Here is a 20,842-nt window from a genome sequence, read left to right as displayed (position 1 = left end):
CGGTTTGCCAGTTGCCTGGACTTGTTTATTTTCTGTGTTGCTGTGCATGTGAGTTTTTGTGTTTTGTTTTGTTTTGATGCTTTTGAGGATAGATATTATGGGCATTAAATCTATTGAAATTTAGTTTTTAAATTAAAGTGATTTTATTAAAAGTACAAATTTTACAGCCCTACCTCTTCTTTAGGCCGGCTTCAAGTTTAGTTTGCAAATACAATTCTTTCTATTATATCTAGCATGTTTCTCCAAGCATTTTTAAGGGACCTTGAAAAATGTTTGGTTAATTTGAATAATGCTAATGAACTAAATACTTCCAATGGTTGTAAACTACAGTTATGAATTTTACATTTTGGATGATTTTTAAATACTTCAGATGCCTTCCTGAATTCTAAATAGTTTTTTATAACTATTAAAGTTATAGACAGATAACATCATCTTAGAAGTTCCAAAATTTCAATTTAAAACCACAAGTCTAAAGCACTTAATTATATATTCTAAAGGGAAGTTTCGAGACTCTCATTCTAGTATGCTCTTAAACGTTACAGGGATATAAAATCCCCAAATGCTCAGATTCCTTCCTAATCAAAAGCACAGATCCTAAGATGTGAACTTTGACTTGGCTATGTTTACCTCTGCATTTTCCCAGGTTTAAAATATACATGCCCCTCTGAAGGAAGACCATTCCACCCCGTTACCTGAGCTCTCCGCTAGCCCGCTCACTGGACTCCTGGAAGGGGCCCTGCAGGAATTCACTTAACTCCGTACCGCAGTTCTGATGGCACAGTGTTTAGAAGGGAGAATGGGTACAGCCTCAGGGGGTCATGGTGCACATAGCCTGTTTCCTCAGTCTAGTGACCAGAGATGGTAGACCCACCCAGGGTACCACCGGACTGGATTTTGCAATTCTTTGGCTTGTAAAATGAATGAAATACCCTCTCCACAGATCTCTAAAGAGTTCAACACAATGTGATCTTACTGTTCTTTCATACTCTTAGGATGGCCACATTCTCATGGAATATTCTGAGTGCCACAGACCCGTAAACGTGATCTTGGATTGCATTTTCGATTATTCACATAGCTTTGTCTCACTTGCCATCACTTCCCAGGTCTATCTGCTGACTTCCTCCAGGCATAGATTATCATTTTTCACATTACTGCTCTTAATTATCATGACAGGAGAGCTGAATATTTATTCATTCCTCTTCTAATTCACTGTACAAATTGTTTATCTGTTCTTCAAGACATAAGAAAATATTGGCGCGGGATGTTTTAGCAAATCCTTCCAAAGATGAGATGTTGTTTGGTTTCTATGACAAAAACTTTTACTTCCCTTAACTATAGCCTACCTATAAGGATGCCTTGGCGAAGAATTCCCCAGGGCTTTGCCTGAAGATCTGCTATTTTGTAAGGTAATGTTTCTGTGCACAGTTGGGACTTGCGGAGTAGGGTGAAACGAAAGCCTGAAGCATGGGATTCTAGTTCTTTCCTCATGCTCCCCACCTTTCCTGCACCATCTATAGAACAGCTCTGGACGGACTGGAAAGGGCAGTGCAGCCTTCTGGAGATTCCTTACTGGAACATGGTTTTGGCTCATGTTCTCGAGCTTAATATTTGATACCAACATTTTATTCAGTCTTAAAGCATTTTTGTATCAAATGGCGTAGGGAGAGATACAGAGATAAGGAAGGACTTCCTCGTCCTTTCGGTTTTATTCCTAATTATTAAAATAACACAGCTTATATTAGAGCATTTTGAAAATTCAGTAAGGAGTCTGACTATAGTAATAGTTATCCATATCCCACTACCTATTTTGGAATATTTCCTTTGTCAGTTTTCTAAGCAGTTTTATTTTTCTTTTTTAACATAGTTGAGATCAAAAGACATTTTTGAATCCTGTATTTTTCACTTAATTTTATATCCTAGGAATCTTCTTTAGTCATTAAAAGCTTTTTTGTGGACATTATTTTTCATGGTAATATATTGTAAGATATGAGAAAGTGTGATTTACAGATTGACTCCCCCATCTTTGGACATTTGGTTTGTCTATAACCATACTCCTTGTAATTATCTCTGATACACACGATTGTGCCTAAATCTTTGCCATGGCTTTTTCTGCTGTGCTGTGCCTATCCTGTCAAAGCATATGGTGTGTGGAGGGGCAGAGGACTCTCAGCAGGTGGTTTTCCTTCCATCCCCCACACCATCACCCCACCCCCTTATATTCTGTATATAGAATTTACATTCCATATTCCCAGGCACATAGAAGGACAAAGCAGCCTCTTTTTCTGATTCCTCTTTGTGGGAAGAACCCACCGAAAAGCACGAGTCCTTGGCTTCAGTTTTGGATTGTTGTGGTTGTTGTTGTTTTAACTGCTCCCCCCCCCGCCCATAGGTACTGGATAACAGAATTCTGGATCATGTTTAAAATGGATGCCAGCTTGACAAACACTATGGAAGAGTTTCAGGAACTGGTGAAGGCTAGTGGTGAGGAGTCACACTGCCGCCTGATTGACACAACTCAAATGTGAGTGTCAAGGTTTTGACTCTTCTTTCCAGACCCCCTTACATGTCTCCTGGGCTGCTCAGACAGGCTCAGATTGTAACCCCAAAGGCAAAAGACTGATGTTTAACAGAAAAGCAGAGAAGCTCCCCCCAACCCCACGCCCCCCACCCCACCCTGTGATAAAGCTGTGAGTGACTAATATCAAAGAGTGGGTAAAAAAAAAAAAAGTCCCAGTGAAGAAGAAATCAGGTAGCGAGATAGTGACTAAAATGTATCCAGATCATGAGAAACTGAAAGTACCACCCCTAGAAGCTTCCTTGGCAGCTACAGCCTGGGGGAAGGGACTGCTGAGAAATGGATTGAGTGGTGGGTTTCTAATCTATGGCGATGTCTACAAGAGACACTTAAGACTTGCAGAGATGGGAAGGTTCGCGGGAATAGTTCAGATTATTCCTTGGATTTCTTATCTATGATATTGGTGCCCTCTGGAAAAATGAGGGCCTTTCCTAATTTTGAGAGAGAATGGTCACAGCTAAAGTTTTTTGCAACATGACTGCTTTATTTTGCAATGCTAGAGATCCCTAGGACATAGAATTCTAGGATTGAAGCATATCCTAGAGATCATGTCATGCAACATCTGGGAAACCAAAGGCTTGGCAAGGTCGTCTGGGGTCACACAGCGGCAGAGCAGAAGCTGGACTCAGGCAGCCCTCCGTGCACGGAGCCACAGCCCCACAGAAATGACTTCAGAATCACACTGAATCGTCCTGGGTACTGCTCTGTGGATGCCAGTTTGGATCCCCTGTACTTCTCTGCTTAGAATTTGCAACTTGAAATATAAAAGAAAATTTCAAAGTAACAGTGTTCTTATTTTAAAACTGTAGAACCTGGGGCACGGGACAGTTCTCAGACCCTGATCTCCTTGTCCTAGGGTGTCCCTAGCTGACTGTCGTCTCCCAAGATTTTCCATGGTATATTCTTTTTTTTTTTTTTAATTTTTTATTTTTTTATAAACATGTATTTTTATCCCCAGGGGTACAGGTCTGTGAATTGCCAGGTTTCCGTGGTATATTCTTAAGGAAGCAGTCAGTGGGATATTGTCCGACCAAATATACTTGAGAAATAATGAGTTCATCTTCCCTTCGGTGTCTCACTCTGTAACATGTTATAACATATACAGGCTACAGAATTTGTAACCTTTCCCAAACTCACTTGACCACAGAACCCTTTGTCAAGGGACAAGTTTCTCATCAATACCAGTTTGGGAAACAGATCTGTACCCTGCTACCTCTCAAAATGCTGCTTCCTTTTGCTTCCTTAGTGAAGGAAATTGAAACTAAGAAACACATGGGTCATGTGTTTCTAAGAAAATGTGGGGGCAGAGGGCACTCTAGAGTTAGCTAGCCTTCCTCGGTCATTTCCTCGGCTGGGAAAATTTGAGGAACGTGCCCCAAGTCTGCCCAGAGTGATGGCATGTTCCTACACGATTCCCTGCATCATGGCTTCTCATCTCTCTGGTTCTCTGTGCTCTCCTGGCAGGAAAGCTGCCCTGCCACCTTGAGATAGAGTCCCCATCACCCTCCTAAGAAAGAAGGGACCCACAGAAGGCACGGAGAGAGCAGAGATGCCAGGGTCTAGTCAAAGGAGAGCAAGGACCAAAGGCAAGGAAACTGTGACCCGTGCCTGAGACTGTTTTTCCCATGGCCTTAAAGTAAAAACATTTTACCCAAGTTTCATGATGTGTTCAGAAGGTTCACTGAAAACCAGCAAGGCTTTCCTACTTGGTGCCATAGGACCAAAAAAAAAAAAAAAAAGTGATTGGGGGAAACCATTTAATGCTTTGTTTGGGCCGAGGAAAGTTAGCTAATTAATGGTGCTTTGTATCTCCTTGTGGGAAATGTGCATGAATTTACTTGAATTAAAAAAGTAATTTTGATTTACTTTTCCCCATCTTCTCCCTTTCATGTTTACTTACAAAAGCAATGCCCGTGACTGGTCCCGGAAACTGACTCAAAGGATAAAATCAAATACCAGCAAGAAACGTAAAGTTTCCCTGCTCTTTGACCATCTGGAACCAGAGGAGCTGTCGGAGCACCTCACCTACCTGGAGTTCAAGTCTTTCCGGAGGATATCCGTATGTATTTAAGGAGCAGAAGAACTTCCCTGGGTTATTTCAGAAAATGAGAGAAATTCAGTGGCCCGTCTACCCTGGATCTCCCCTTAGGGATGGTCGACTTTCTCATCAGACTTAGTGCAGTCTGGAAAATGAGTACACTAGAATTTTCTTTGTAGCTGGGCTGTGCTCTCCTCCCATCCTCCGTGCCACCCCACCACTCACGTGCCAGTACTGTGGGCACATGGGACACCCTGCACACAGACACACACACGTGTGCATACAGCATACACACCCTCACACAGACACACCTTACCCTCATAACCATTAAGCTTCCAGATTTTTTTTTTTAATTTTCCTTATAAAAAAAAAATAGGGATATGACTTCTCAGAGTTTTATTGGAAGAGGCTTTGAATGGCTCAGGGAAATCCTAAAATAAAGTAGATGCTAATGGTCTGGCCCAGAATATACCTAAGTTCGTGAAGTAGTGCCGACCGGGCCCAGCAATCACCCATGATTCTAGATCTAAACCAGGCTGCCCCAAACCTTGCTCCTTAAAACTCTATGTGATACCCAAAAGAACTTGTCAACATGTCAGATCAACAGACCCCCACCGGCCAGTGGGCTTACCTGAGAAGTGACACCCTTAGCCCACTCAGGGCCCACCCCTCCCAGAGGTACATACAAGCTTCAGCTTTATCTAAAAATCTCTAAAAATAGAGCGTAGCTAGCTGTTGGATGTGTTTCTTGGAATGAGCTGGGTTCCCCAGTTGAGGGGATGGGTGCTGCTCAGAAAGGGGCCTAAACAAAGTCACTCAGCTCATCGCAGTCAGAGCTGGGGCTGGAGTCATATGCCTCCTGATCACTCAGCTCCAATCTGTAAGTGGAAGGACAAACCAGTTTCAGAGTTTATCTTTTCTCCCATGATGTTGACGTCATCCTGTTTCTCACAGTGGTTGGGCTCTTTGACATTGACCCCCCTGCCCCCAGCTCCCATGTGGAAACAAGCCACGAAGCGTTAATCCCCACCAGCACTCCAGGGTTCCCCCACTTCCCCCCCACCCAACACAGTACTCCCAAACAAAACCACAGGCCCCTATTAGGAAGCTCCCCCCGGGGAGTTTCCATCTGGCAGTGCTGCTCCCGTCACAGGGTAGGACACTGAAAAGAGCCCTTGAGCACACAGCGGTGTGAGCCATGTGGGGGCCCAGCAGGCAGGGCGGCTCCTGCAGCCTCCAGGAGGCTCAGCTCCGCAAAAGCGGGAGTGAGGATCCCGGAGCACTAGGCACTAGTGCTTCCCCCCCCCCCCCCCCCCGGAGGCCGTGCTCTATTTGCCAATGAAAACGTCCATTTGAACTTTCTTCTGGGCGGCATCATCCCCTCCTAGGAGAGGATTTGGGTGGGTGGGTGGGGGATTTTTTCATTTTCCTACACGGTTCTAAACAGTTTCCCCAAATATGTTCCTTCAGTGTAGTTGGAGGGAAATTTCTGTCTGCTGTGAACAGAGTGACATTTTATATTTTCTGTTAATTACAGGCCGTATTATAGTACTGATTCTAAAAACTAAGTGGTTTTGATGTTTTATTTACAGTGGGAGGGGTATATCCATGTATTCACTGGAGAAAGTCATGGGAGCTTTCCCTCGGAACCAGGAAGATTGCTTACGTGTCCTTCTTGAGTCATTTTTGCTCATATTTTTCCACCCAGCAGCAATCACTGGCTCCCTCATGTCTGATTTCAAAGGGGGCGGGTGGTTCAGAAGCAGAGAGCTCCAAAGAGCTGAGAAACCGCACCAAAAGCCCCCCCCCCATCAGATGGCTCCTCCCTCTTGGTTGTACCACTTGAACAGGGAATCATCAGGGAGAGGGATGAGGTGGCTGTAATCCTTGCTTAGCCAGTGACCTGCCCAGACAGCTCCCCTTTCACAGGAGCTGACCGTGGTCAGCCCTAGTCAGAGTCATTGTCCAGTTGGAAAACTCTGGTCACTACACAATAGCTAACCACACGGCCTTTGCTCCAGCTGGTGAGTCAAAGGGAATCCAAACAGGTTTGTTGTCACTTGAGGTTGATTATCCTGTCAGTGCCACCTCACATGTTCAGACATTATGTTCATAACAGTTCCGTGACTTAGGGCAGAATTTATGATCCCACTTTCAAGAAAACAGGTGCGGGTACACGGGGTGGGGGAAGAGCGAGAGAGGGAAGATTTTTTCCCTTTAACTTCAGCGGCAGAACTCAAACTAGTATAGATATTCCTCAATGTACGATGGGTTTATTGGGCCATAAACCCATTGTAGGTTGAAAATATCACAAGTTGAAGACGCTTTAACACTTCCAACCTGCCAGCATCATACACAGCTCAGCCTAGCCCACCTTCAGTGCACTCAGAACACTAACATTAGGGGCACCTGGGTGACTCAGTGGGTTAAGCCTCTGCCTTTGGCTCAGGTCATGATCTCGAGGTCCTCAGATCAAGACCCACGTCGAGCTCTCTGCTCAGCGGGAAGCCTGCTTCCCACCCCACCCCACCTGCCTCTCTGCCTTCTTGTGATCTTGTGTGTCAAATAAATAAATCTTAAAAAAAAAATTAGTGTACAGTTGGGCAGAATCATCTGTTGAAAAGCCTATCTGTAATAAAATGTTGAGTATCTCCTGTGATTTACTAATACTGTACTGAAAGTGAAAAAGTTTATAGGAGTACAGGATGGTTGTAGGCATATCAGTTGTTTATCCTTGTGATCACATGGCTGCCTGGGAGCCACAGCTCGCTGCCCGGCATCACGAGTTTTGCACTGCATATGGCTAGTCTGGGAAAAGATCCAGATTCAAAATTCAAAGTATGGTTTCTTACGAATGCATATGGCTTTTGCAACATTGTACAATTTAAAAATCCCCCCCCAAAAAAAAAATCCTAAGTCAAACCATTCTAGTCAGGAACTGTCTATACTGAGATTTCTCTTCTATATTGTATTCCGTAGAAGGGCCAGTATCATTATTGACTGAGAATACAGTATTTGGATTAACTAGTGTGTGGACACATCCACTTGGGCCTGATGGCTTTTGATGTAGAGAAACCATGCTTTGGGTAGCATAAGAAAGATTTCCTTCCCACCATTCTCATCAGCCAAGTGGAAGACTTGCAAGAGGGGGGCCACAAAGTCCTCAGCCCCATAGCATCAACTGAACCGTCCGCAGAGCAGAAGTGTTGTGCCTCTCGGATCTCCCAGATGACCAGAGGGCCAGTCCTGATGGGTTTCTTTTTCCCTAGTTCTCCGACTATCAGAATTACCTCGTGAATAGCTGTGTGAAGGAGAATCCCACCATGGAGCGGTCCATTGCCCTGTGTAACGGCATCTCCCAGTGGGTACAACTGATGGTTCTCAGCCGCCCCACCCCGCAGCTCCGGGCAGAAGTCTTCATCAAGTTCATCCAGGTGGCTCAGGTCAGTGACTAAATTAAGAATTTGACCCCTATGAGGCAAAGGACCCCGCCCCCCCGCCAGCCAGTCTGTCTGTTAGAGCTGCTTTCCCCTCCCAAACCACAGTGGAATTTATATGATGTAAACTGTCCCAGATTTAGATAAGGTGACATTTCTATTTCCCACATAAGAACAATATGGTGAGGACCATGCTAATTATCTCAGGGGTTGGGATACACTTTTACATCTGTTTAGATCTTTAAAGAAATATTTTTACTATTTTTTAATTTAAAGTAATTTCTACCCCCAATATGGGACTCAAACTCTCGACCCCAAGATCGAGTCACACGCTCTTCTGACAGAGCCAGCCAGGTGTCCCAAGTTTCTGTTTAGATCCTTTAACATATTCAGAAGATGCTTCCCAGCCCACATTGTTTCCCCAAATCTGGCCCACATGGCAAAGGCAGTCTCCCAGGTCTTAATGGGTCTGGACCACCTCAGTTGTCTTAGCCCTTTGAGCCCATATTGTGTTGAATGGCTGCGTTTAACGTATGAACATGGCAGAGTTTAAGCATCCAATGAGAGGAAAACAGAAATTCTAGCTCCTCTCTCCCAGTGACTGTCCTGCATAGGCACTGGCATGACATAAGAGAATAAGACAAAGTCTCTGTCCTTAAAAATAAAAGTCTGGTTATTTGAGATGAAGAATATAGAATATTATTACCTCTAGATGGTCAAGACCAGTGTTTCTCAAAGTTTGGTACATGGGCCACTTGCTCTGTTATTAACTGAGGATTTAACCTAAGTTCAGCCCCACATACCAGGAATCAGAATAGCTGCACTTAGATCCAGAAATCGGCATTAAGCAAGTATGCTGGGTGGTTCTTAGAAACAGTGATGTAGAGGATGGCCCGCGGAACTAGTGCAACAAAGGAAGGAGATGTGCCACCTTGCTAGATACGGTCTGAAGTTAAGCCTACAGGGGAAAATAGACAACACCTGACTGCTAGGCTTTGACCAGTATTAGGAAGACTAGCAGTGCAGAGCGGAGAGGTGTGTAACTGATGTGCATTAACTACGTTCATCTCTTTTCTGTGTCTCAGAAGCTCCACCAGCTACAGAACTTCAATACGCTGATGGCTGTGATAGGTGGACTCTGTCACAGCTCAATCTCCAGGCTCAAGGAGACAAGTTCGCATGTCCCGCATGAAATCAATAAGGTCAGTGTCACTGCTTCCTTCCCCCAGGCCCTCTTAGCAGCCTTCCCAGAACCAGCCTCAACACTTATTAAGAGGCAACCAGAAGGCATTTCTAAACCATATTACCCTTTGTTAACTAACTAGGCAAAATACTGGAGAGGCAAACCCCTGCAAAAACCCACAGGATGGGAATATCCCAGGTCTGAGAGTGACTGTAATTCAGTATGACCTCAGTGTCACTGCACGTGTCCCTCTGGGTCAGTTGAAAAAATGTGTGCCTCTCTCCAGTACGCCCACAAATATTCAGAGTCATGGTCTTTAATATCAACTCCCTTGATCCCATAACTTGTTCCAAAATGGTTTCCTAAAAGAGTGGTTGGGTGGACCATAGTTCAGTTTGTATGTAAGTGACACATGAGAAACTTACCTCTCCAGATCTCTTGGAGAATGACATTCCAGACAGTTGAATTTTCCCAGAGTTCAAAACGAGCTTTTCGGGTGCCATTTTGTACTAGTGTTTTATTGAGGAATATTTCTCTTAAATGCCTTATGCACTTTTCTCAGTTCTTTAGATTTTACAGAATAGGCTTTAGTCTTTTATAACATAGGGCTGTTATTATGAATACAAACCACTAAGATACACTGAAGATAGAAATGCAGTTATGTATGGTATGGATTAGCTAACAACTGCTCTTTGAGCATTTTCATCTCACATGAGGACCTACCAGCCCTCCCTTACTAATCATAACCCCCTAGGTCCCCCACCTGCCCTCCCGTGCTGCACAGAGGCTCTTCTTTGGGAGACATGTCTGTGTACCATTGTCCTGTCATTCCCAGCTGTTCAGCCTACTCTTGGGAAGTCTCGGATTCATCATCCCCTGCTCTCACCATCCTGAGTTCTGGGGATGCTTCCCTACCATCCCCCTTCCAGGTCCCTACTAGTTCTGGTGAAACTTAGTGGAACCTTCAAAAATACTGTCCATGTCTCAGAAGTGACAGAGGGAGACAGTTCTGGAGATGAACATGCCCTCGCGTCACCTCACTGGCAAGATGGAGCCTGCTCTCTCCAGCGTGGCGCCCCCACAGCAGTGCTTCCGTGTCTGAAGCTCCTTGACCATCAGGGCAGTCTGCACAGCCCATTAGTGAGGCCAGAAGTAAAGCAAGAACCTCCTTCTCCTCTAATAGTTTATTTCACCTCCCAAAGGGAGCAGAACTATCTCATTTTTGCTGCTAGTCTGTCGTCCTGGGAGCCCCTTCCATACTTCACGCTCACGGGCACTGTTTGCTGAGAGGTAAATGGGGATTCATTTACCACTCACAGTGATTGAGGGGAGCTCACTCCAAGCCTCAAATCCGTCACTGAAGAGAAATGGTACTTGTTAGGCCACAAGAATCTCCAGCAGCATTTAGAAGTTATTTTGTGCTCTAACATGATCGGTGGACAGTCTTGGCCTCCCCATCTTTGCATCTGAGGAAGCTGTTCGTCTTGCATGAGGACTGGGGTTCTGCGAACTGCTTGCTCACTTGAACCAGGCATGTTTGTGGAGCACCCGGAGCTGGCTGCTCCCTATTCATGCTGGTGAGCAGCCGTGCCCCTTTCAGGGCTGGGGCAGGGCGTGGGCTCTCGGGAAGAGCTCCCTAGGCCTTCTGCCTGGTCTTCCTGCATGCCCTCTGCTGGGAATAGGTCTCCGGTGCAGGGTTTCAGTCTGTGAATGGAGTAGCATGGGCTTCCTCTGACTTAGGCCCATCTGAGAATCCCTGAGATAAAGCCTGCAGAGCATGTGTGGACCGCTGAAACCCCACAGCTTCCCCCCTGTCTGCAGTAGTCAGCACTTCCAACGGCACACTTCACTTGTGTCTCTGGAAGCGTGCAGAAGATACTAGGGAGGGAACAGCATGGCTCGGGGATAGAGATCAGAGGGTCATTTACTATGTACTATATATTCTTGTGCCTTTTTAGTTTTCATCTCAGGTTTGGGTGTCTTCTATTTTGTAGGTTCTGGGTGAGATGACCGAGCTGCTGTCCTCCTGTAGAAACTATGACAACTACCGGCGAGCCTATGGGGAGTGCACCCAATTTAAGATCCCCATTCTGGGGGTGCACCTCAAGGATCTCATCTCTCTGTACGAAGCCATGCCCGACTATCTGGAAGATGGGAAGGTCAACGTTCACAAGCTGCTGGCCCTTTACAATCATATCAGTGAACTGGTCCAGCTGCAAGAGGTGGCCCCACCCTTGGAGGCCAACAAGGACTTGGTGCACCTGCTGACGGTGAGGTTCCCATAGGAGGCAGATACTAAGGATGAGCTGTGTGCCACCCACCACTCCCTGCAGCCTCACAGATACTAGCTCAGTTAATAAAAGCTCTCGGAAGTAGATACTATGATGGTCACCATTTTATGGATAGGGATACTGGGGCACAAAGGTTTAATTGGTCAGGGTACCCCACATGATTAAGCAGCAGAACCTGGATTCAGACCCAAGTAGTGGAACTCCAGAGGCTGTGCTTATGAACAGTATGCCCTTAGGACTTCTAAAACTGTTTCACACCCCTCTACAAAAGCAATCCTTAACTCTCTGGGAGGAGCTGATAGCAAATTAGGACCTAGGCTTTGTAAGAGTTGGAGTACACATATTCTCATTTAAAAAAGAGTAAGGCAGTGAGGAAAAAATAAAAAAGGAGGCATTCAAGGCAAGAATACGTGAACATTTATGGTACAGGGACCAGGATTTGCACTTTGGGTCCACAGTGAGATCAGATGAGGTCCCTTCCAGACCCACAATTCTGTAGTTCACCAGCTGTGTGACTATGGGCATGTAATTCTAAATCTGTTACCTTTTCTGTAAATCAGAGATCAGTCTCTGGGATAACTTGTAACTTCTTTCAGTTCTAAAATTACACAATTCTTAATCTGCACTTTCATAGAGTGGCATAATTATTAGAACCTCTTCTTCCCTTATAGGATAATTCCAAGAGCTCCACGGTTCACATCCTAGCCCTTTTGGCAGTTGGCCAGGTGACCATGGCAGGTCTTGGCCATAGACGTCACCTGTGAAGATATACCGATCTTAACTTTTTTGAATCACAAAATCACATGATGAAAACTGTTAACATTCTTCCCAGAAAAATGTACATGAGTTCTGGGCCTCTTGAAGTCATCCACAGGCTCTAGGTTAAGATTATTATGATTTTTTTAAGATCATTTATTTATTTATTTGACAGAGAGAGAGATCACAAGTAGACAGAGAGGCAGGCAGAGAGAGGGAAAGAGGGGAGGAAACAGGCTCCCCGCTGAGCAGAGATCCCGATGCGGGACTCGATCCCAGGACCCTGAGATCATGACCTGAGCCGAAGGCAGAGGCTTAACCCACTGAGCCACCCAGGCACCCAAGAATAAGATTATTTTTAAGAACTCTCCCTTCTAGATTTTATGGTGTTAAGATACATGAAACTGATTAACTTTTAATATCATTTAATACCTGTTATCACTTAAACTGGGTCCGGCTCTAGAGAACAAGTGAGGTGGGACCATCTGACTAGATAGAGCCTTTTGCCTAAGCTCTAAAGGCTTAGATATTATATTTTAAAAGAGGACATCTTGATACTTCCCCACAATTTAAAAACATTTTAACAAGGAGCTAATGCTAGCCCAATTACAGTAGTGTTACACCCCCCCCCAAACTTTGTGACTTGTAAAAACAAGCTATTAGAATGGCCTAAAAGAGTAAAGAAACACATCAGCCGTGGGACAGACAAACGGCATCCTAGCAAGTAACTGTGTTCTGCTTTGACCTGCAGCTGTCTTTAGATCTCTACTATACCGAAGATGAAATCTATGAGCTTTCCTATGCTCGGGAACCAAGGAACCACAAAGCCCCAGTGAGTTGTGCATTTTTACGCTAAGATTACTGCATGTAACACGTACTTTACAAGCTGCTCATCGAGGCCATCATCTTAAGGAACATATTTATCCAGTTTAATAAGTATTAGGTTTCCACTACGTGCCCAACCTTGTGCTAGGAACAGAGCTTCAACATATGATTCAGTAGTTCCTGACCATAGTGAGCCTGTCGTCTGCCTGAAGGGATGAGACAGATATGGGAATGGTAAACGCACATGTGCCCTAAGCACATCCCAGTGAGTGGCTGGTGATTTACCAAATAGAGAAGGGAGAGTCGTTGGCCATAGTGACCTCTCCTTCCTATTTATTATAGAGTACCCCGGATCAGTTGTTTCTTTTCTCTGATTTGTTGATAAGCATATACATCCCAACTAGGAATGACCAATCATCCTATATTCATCTGGGTCAGAAAGAGCAGTCTGCTGGGGCCTTTGACCTCTTGTGCGGAGGAGTCCTCAAAACCGCAGTCCAGGCGCTGCCTGGTAGGACCCTTACAGGTTGTCTGGCCTGCCTCTCCTCCAGGCAGGTGAGAATTTCAGCCTTCTTTCCGAAGGATGGGTATCCACCACCCCACCCTCCAGTCTCCTGCGACGCTTCTCAGCCCCCAACCATGTGGTACTCAAGCAGGGAGGTACCCGTGCATAAGTAATCCAATTTCTCTGTTCAGGTGGCCAGATTTCATTGCCTCTACACAGAAAAATCACATTCTAGCTCCTACTGTAATGAAAGCTCTTCACTGAAAATAGTTGGCAGTTTGTTTTCAGGGCGTTAGAGGGCATTTCAGTGGAAAGGGTACATTCTCCGATGTTTGGAAAAGATTTTTATAGGGGCAAGTCTCATGTTAAGAATGGATTCCATCGCAGCTTGTCCAGGTCTTAGACCTCTCCTTCTGTCATCCTGCCTTTGTTTCAGCTATTTTTCTCCTCATCTATGTCTGTTAGTAAGTAGAGAACAGAGAGAAAATTTAAAGGAGCCATTGTACTTTTGCTGATAGCTCTGACAAAAGGTTTAATGCAGAGGGAATGGAGAATTTTGAGTTACCTCAAAATTGTCAATGTCAAATAGACATATATATTTGAATATATATGAGGGGCACTTGGTCAGCTGTGAAGCACACTTGCACTGGCCACAATGACAGTTGGGAGATTTCAATTCCATGGGGGCTTTCAGCAGCTTGCCCCTGTGCCCTGCACAGAGCGGGCAGTTGTCCGCAGTGCGGCCATGAGGTAGTGGGAAAGGAAGGAGCTGTACGTTGTACTACATTCTAGTCATGGGGATTTCTCTGAATATTTCATTTCAGCCACTAACACCCTCAAAACCACCAGTAGTAGTGGACTGGGCCTCTGGAGTATCTCCCAAACCGGACCCAAAGACCATAAGCAAACACGTACAGAGGATGGTGGATGTAAGTACAGCTATGTTTCAGCAGACAAAGCAAGGCACAGCCTGGCTTAGCTTTATGGGGGGTAGGGGAGGCACACGCACAATGGCAGAAACACAAAGGTGGGAAACTTGAAACCTGTTCCTACTGAGCACGGGGAGCTGCTTCTCATACTGTGCCTGCAGGACAGCTCACAGGTTACATTTTGCAAACACACTCGGGCCTCATGTTGGGGGGAGGTGTGCTGTCTCTTAAAGACCTAGTTAGGAGGGCATATATTTAAAGGCTGGCAGTTGATTTGTGAGACAGAGAGGCATTAGAAAAGGTTTGAGTAAGGATAATAAGGAGAATCTCATACTGAAAATGTGGGGCCTCTCTATTGTCTTCACTAATCCTGTTGAGGAGGGAGTACATCCTTTTGGGTCTCTATATTCATCCTTGTGGACCAATCCTGGGTAGTAACAGAAAAGTGAGAGCCAGTATGTAACAGCACCACGAGCAGTGTAGGACTAAGGGGGAAGGAGCACTTCCGCTGGGCTTTTGGCAGCAGCACTGGAAGAGGGGCAGAGCAGAGGGAGAGCAGCCCCTGTAAGCTCCCAGCCCCTGCAGACACGGGACCAGGGCAGACCTGCCATGTGCCCCAGTGCTTCTCTGCGGTTTTGGGATCACGTCTCCTCGTTCTCTCATTCAGGCTGAGGAGAGGCTTTTGTCAGATATTCCAGCCCCAGAGAGAAATGAATGGTTTTGCTTTGGTAATCACCAAAGAAACTCCTTTTTTCCCCACAGTCCGTCTTCAAGAACTATGATCATGACCAGGATGGATATATTTCTCAGGAAGAGTTTGAAAAGATTGCTGCCAGTTTTCCCTTTTCCTTCTGTGTGATGGACAAAGATAGGTGAGCGTTTGTGAACGGGAACAGGAGGCTCCTGGTGCTGAGGAGCGAGCACCACACGAATGGCTATCTGGTGTTGGTTCGGACCACCACAGACCATGAAAAATAAAAGTGTTTTAAATGCGTCAGAATTGAAGATTTCAAAAATCTGTCAGTTAAGGAATAGTCAACTATAAATTAAGAAAACCTTTAGTGTTCCTTCTTGCTTGATCCACAGATTAAGAGAAACAATTATTTAATACTGCGCCCATTACTTTTCGGAAGGTTACACAAGCTCTATATTGGATCTCTGTGTAAGATCAAAGGATGGGGGCGCCTGGGTGGCTCAGTGGGTTAAGCCGCTGCCTTCGGCTCAGGTCATGATCTCAGGGTCCTGGGATCGAGTCCCGCATCGGGCTCTCTGCTCGGCAGGGAGCCTGCTTCCTCCTCTCTCTCTGCCTGCCTCTCTGCCTACTTGTAATCTCTCTCTGTCAAATAAATAAATAAAATCTTTAAAAAAAAAAAAGATCAAAGGATGGCTGGTGGGCTCCAGTTATGTGTCAGGTACGGTCTAAAGTCAGAAACCACAGCATAAGGCACTTCTCTCCCTTACAGTTTCCATGTCTTTTTTGAGTGTTCAAATTGGCTAGGAAAACTTACTTTAGCCAAGGAACACCTCTGTAGAAATGACTCTTGCCATCTTATCTCCTAATGACATGCTATCTACGCATACCTACGGAAAAGCAGGGCTCATGGAGACAATCCCCAGTACTACGTACTATACCTACCAAAGAAGGGTAAAAACAGAGATGAGTTTCTAAGGCTAGAAGCCACTCTCATTACCCCAGACCCTACTTACACCTTGTCTGTCCCTTGCTGGCAGGGAAGGCCTCATCAGCAGAGACGAAATCACAGCCTACTTCATGAGGGCCAGCTCAATCTATTCCAAACTGGGCCTGGGCTTTCCTCACAACTTTCAAGAGACCACCTACCTGAAACCTACTTTCTGTGACAACTGTGCTGGATTTGTAAGTAGTTGTTTGAATGCTTGAGGCTGAACTTGGGGGGGGGGGGGGTATGAGACAATTTAAATGATTAAGCCAGGCAGAGACCTTACCACCCTTATCAACTATCAACCATCCCAGCTTAGAGCCTAAGCAAACACCTGGAATAAGCTCATTCTCAAATGCATGGCTTTTACTTGAACTCCTCTACCATTTCTCCCAAACTGATTTCTTCCTTTGGTCCACGGGCCTGGGACAAATGGTAAGAAATGTTGAACTGCAGATATATTTTTTAAAGTAACTATAGTCATATGCTGTTGGTATTCTAAGAGAAAAGAAGTATGAGACATCCCTGCCCACTCCCCTTCAAAAGGAACTGCTTTAAGAAGTCATGTGGCTCTCCTCTCTGACCTCCCACCCTGGCTCTCCCAGTCCATGACCCCAGGATTCTGCATGCTTGTTCTTGGTTTGGAGTCCTGAGAAAGTGGTTAGTTCTTTGACTCATCTACTTCAGGCCTCAGGAAGGCCTCTTAAGTCCATGCTAATGAGTTCTTGAGAATTTTTTACTTTGATCAGCACAAACTCTTCCTATTTGCAATTTAAGGTCAGGAGAGTTAAGATGGGGAAGATAAAGGAGATTTCCTTCCCACCTGAGGAAGAGAACACAATGAGGGAAAATAAAGAATGGATGCCACTGTGTAGCCTCATACTGGACAGATGAATGGTCGTCGGTACACTCTAACCGTATCTTGTCTGTCTCATAGCTCTGGGGAGTGATCAAACAAGGATATCGATGTAAAGGTAAGGCTCAGCTTTGTCTACTGTGTTGTTTTCCCTGGTCTCAGAGGCTCTCCTAATAAAGCATTTTTTACCAGAGGAGTTGTCCACTGAATCCACAACTTCTCAGCACAGCTCCCAGCCTCATTCCCGAACTGGTTTCCCTAGAGCACCCACTGAAAGTGACTGCCACCACAGAGAAGAGGAATGGCTGAGCAACCAGTTATGAAGCTCCCCCACCCTTGCACGGTCCTCTCTCTGTGTGGGCTGTCCTGGAAACAGGGATGGTGGGTCTCCAAAGAAAGGTACTTTGGGAAAAGAAGTTATTTACCAAAGGCCCTCGTCAGCTTTTCTCTCTCTCTCTTTTTTAAGATTTCATTTATTTATTTGACAGAAAGAGGGCGATTACAAGCAGGCAGGGAGACAGAGAGGGTGGGAAGCAGGCTTCCCGCCGAGCGGGGAACCCGATGCGGGGCTCGATCCCAGGACCCTGGGACCATGATCTGAGCCGAAAGCAGAGGCTTTATTTAACCCACTGAGCCACCCAGGTGCCCCTCAGCTTTTCTCTTATCAGTAGATTCCTCTGGACCTAACTGTCCTTCCTTATAACTAGAAAAATTCAGGAGTGAAGGAGAGGAGATTTTTATGGCGAGGAAGAAAGAGTAAGATGTAAGAGCTACGAGCCTCCAGGGGGTCTCTGTAAAGTAGGCAGTGTATGTAGGATGAATAAGAAACCACTTCTCTCCAAGATAGTGGGTGCTGCTTCTGATTCTGAGACTCCTGATGAGAAGACTACTAGGTGCATAAGGAATAGGAGGTGGCAACTCCAGACTAGGACAGGCATGTGTGACAGGAGACAGCACTTCACAAACATGGTTTTGAGAGTCTGGAGAAGAAAGCGAAAGACTTCCTGACCAGAATGTCTTGTCCACAGACTGCGGGATGAACTGCCACAAACAATGCAAAGATCTGGTGGTGTTTGAGTGCAAGAAGCGAGCCAAGAACCCAGCAGCCCCCACAGAGAACAGCCCTGGTGGAGGGCCAACATCTAACCTTTACCCACTGGGAGCCAAAGACCTGCTCCATGGTAAGTAGGCACAGAGAACACTTATCTTGGAAAATGAAGTGGGAAGGATAAAGTTTTCGGGGAGCAAAGATTACCTCTGTCCTTCTCCCTCTTAGTAAAAACCACCGCAGATACATTTCAAGAATTACATATCACTTTTGGGGACCACAGTTCTGTCACATAAAATACAAATGTGGCAGAGAGCAGCACAAAGGTCAGGTTGTAAAATGGGAAATTAAAAAAAAAGAAAAAAATCACCCTAACACTCCCCAAAAATATAGGGTTGTTATTTTAGGGTAAATAATTTAAATATTCTGATACTTGAAACAGTATAATTACAATTTTGAGCTTTATTTGGGTAAATACTTCAAGTCAATTTATGTTCCCCTGTGGAAAAATTAAGTACGATCCTTATAAGGTTTCTAGTATTAGAACTACTGGTTTAAATTATAACTGTCATTTGGACAACTTTTTGTTGTCCAGAAGCCATTTTGATTACACCAATCCAGTATCTTGGCTATAAAGTTTAGTAATGAAAAATATGTAACATTTTAATAGAAATGCATGTTTCTTAAAAAATACTTTGTTTCATTTTCCCCAATCCTGGAAGGTAAACCTTTTTATCCTCATTAAATGAAAAAGGCTAAACAGAATCTAAAACCTATTTATAAATGTGTTCCAAACAGCCCAGAATTATTGTTGAGTCTTCGTAAAACAATAAATTTAGATGATCAGTAGTCTACCTTACAGCCTACCAATCATCTCAAATATATCCACTCTTTACTTTTCTAAGAAATTTTTCCTAATGGTCAATATTCAGGCTGGGTCCTGGGCAAGGGTGCTGGTTGAAAGAAGAAAACCAGAATGATTCTCTCTCCTTTTACCAATTAGTATCATACTAAGGGTAATACATTTTAAGACATATTTCCACAAAGCTGGAACTTTAACTCTCACAGTTAAGCCACGTCGACTGTACAAATAGATCCCAAAGAAAATTCGTACCAGCTCCTGGAGGCCACCTGCATGAGGATCAAAATTTGAATGCTGAGAGCTACCACATTCCAATGTCCACAGCAAACCTGCATGGACCATTTCTCTCTAGAGCACTGAAGCAGGGCCTCACTTCAGCTAATCTACAGAAACCAAAATCTTCTAGGCAACCTTTGTGCATATAGAAAAATGTCCTGTCCTCAAGGTAGATGTAGCCTGGCACCAGTGGCCGTGGCTTCACCAGCAAAAGCCCCTGGACTTCAGGCCCCTTCACTCCCTGAAGAGGGTGCCTGAAAAGGAATCCACTTTGGACCCATGGAACTCCTATAGCAACAAAAAGGGTCTCAGTTGAAAGTAACAGGTCAATCCTGAGTCTGCTTTTCTGAGATAGAGTACTAATACGTCATGTATCTTTCTACAGCTCCTGAGGAAGGACCTTTCACATTTCCTAATGGGGAGACTGTGGAACACAGTGAGGAAAGTAAAGATCGGACCATCATGCTCATGGGAGTGTCCTCACAGAAGATTTCTGTTCGGCTAAAGAGAACTGTTGCCCACAAGGCCACCCAGACAGAATCACTGCCTTGGCTTGGCACTGAGGCCCCCTCCAGTTCCTTTAGGCTGTCCTCTCCAAGGAAGACAGCCCAGGATACTCTCTATGTGCTTCCAAGTCCCACATCTCCATGCCCCAGCCCCGTCTTGATCAGAAAGCGGGCTTTCGTCAAGTGGGAAAACAAAGAATCCCTCATAAAGTCAAAGGAGGATCTCCGTCATCTCAGACCTCCAACCTACCAAGAGCTGGAACAGGTACCTTCCTTTTCTTTTCTTTTAGACTCAGAGAAATGGGGTTAAACCAGGGAAGAATATGTAAGCTAAAAATTCCAATCAGGTTGGTTAAGAAGACCAAAAAAGGAAAGAAAGGCTTCTGGCTTTCTTTCAAACCAGTGGAGGCCATGTCTCACATTACATGAGTAGAACAAGATATACCAGGCTCCCTACTGCCCTTTCAAAGTGTTGGTGCTGGGACGCAAAGTCTGTTCAAAGTAGATGCTTTGAGGAATAAACTAGTTTCTACTGATCAGCTTTACGGTGCTGACACCACACCTTTTTTTCTAAATGAAACTCAAACACATCGAAGAATGTGCAAATCTTCTATATGCATTAGACCGTATCTGGCAAGTGCATATAAACAGCTGTATATAATCTATAAACAATTATAGAAGCTGCTTTTTCTTCTGTGCAGCTTACAATGTCCTAATTATAAGGGGCCCCGTAAAGGCATTATAAAAAAGTTTATCAAGAAAAGAAGAAGAACACAAATTTGGGAATATGGTTCCAAGGTTAGAGAAAAGAGCATAATGAAAGAGGAGGACAGGAAAGGGGACAATAGGCAGTTGCCCAAATAATTCTGTAGGGAAAATTACTAATGTACTTTTTGTTTGGCGTACAGGGCTCTTGGTGAGTCCTGGCTCAGATGGTTTCCTACCAATGATAGGGAAGCTCAGATCCACTTCATCATAGATTTTTCTAAAATGTCAAGGTTAGCAATGTGTTAGCAGTACAAACAGAAAACCAACAACCACCTAGCTAGGATTCGTTAAATAATTCAACATACTAC

The 20,842-nt window shown here is 44.8% G+C and overlaps 1 protein-coding gene across 3 annotated transcripts in view; it reads left to right on the top strand.

The window, feature by feature from the left end:
• RASGRP1 (RAS guanyl releasing protein 1) overlaps positions 1 to 20,842 on the top strand; it is an 82,397-nt gene that overhangs the window by 51,996 nt on the left and 9,559 nt on the right. For all 3 annotated transcript variants that reach the window (XM_059181127.1, XM_059181124.1, XM_059181126.1), the window contains exons 4-16: positions 1,344 to 1,406; positions 2,390 to 2,521; positions 4,481 to 4,634; positions 7,883 to 8,056; positions 9,136 to 9,252; positions 11,228 to 11,503; positions 13,032 to 13,112; positions 14,435 to 14,539; positions 15,302 to 15,411; positions 16,271 to 16,415; positions 17,156 to 17,192; positions 18,103 to 18,255; positions 19,646 to 20,031. In XM_059181127.1, the coding sequence (XP_059037110.1) occupies positions 1,344 to 1,406; positions 2,390 to 2,521; positions 4,481 to 4,634; positions 7,883 to 8,056; positions 9,136 to 9,252; positions 11,228 to 11,503; positions 13,032 to 13,112; positions 14,435 to 14,539; positions 15,302 to 15,411; positions 16,271 to 16,415; positions 17,156 to 17,192; positions 18,103 to 18,255; positions 19,646 to 20,031 (1,933 nt within the window). The remainder of the gene's footprint in view (positions 1 to 1,343; positions 1,407 to 2,389; positions 2,522 to 4,480; positions 4,635 to 7,882; positions 8,057 to 9,135; positions 9,253 to 11,227; positions 11,504 to 13,031; positions 13,113 to 14,434; positions 14,540 to 15,301; positions 15,412 to 16,270; positions 16,416 to 17,155; positions 17,193 to 18,102; positions 18,256 to 19,645; positions 20,032 to 20,842) is intronic.

This window comes from Mustela lutreola, chromosome 7 (genome assembly GCF_030435805.1).
Source record: "Mustela lutreola isolate mMusLut2 chromosome 7, mMusLut2.pri, whole genome shotgun sequence".
Lineage (NCBI taxonomy): Eukaryota > Metazoa > Chordata > Mammalia > Carnivora > Mustelidae > Mustela > Mustela lutreola.
Note: the sequence above shows the minus strand (reverse complement) of the source record. Positions and strands in the feature narration are given on the sequence as shown.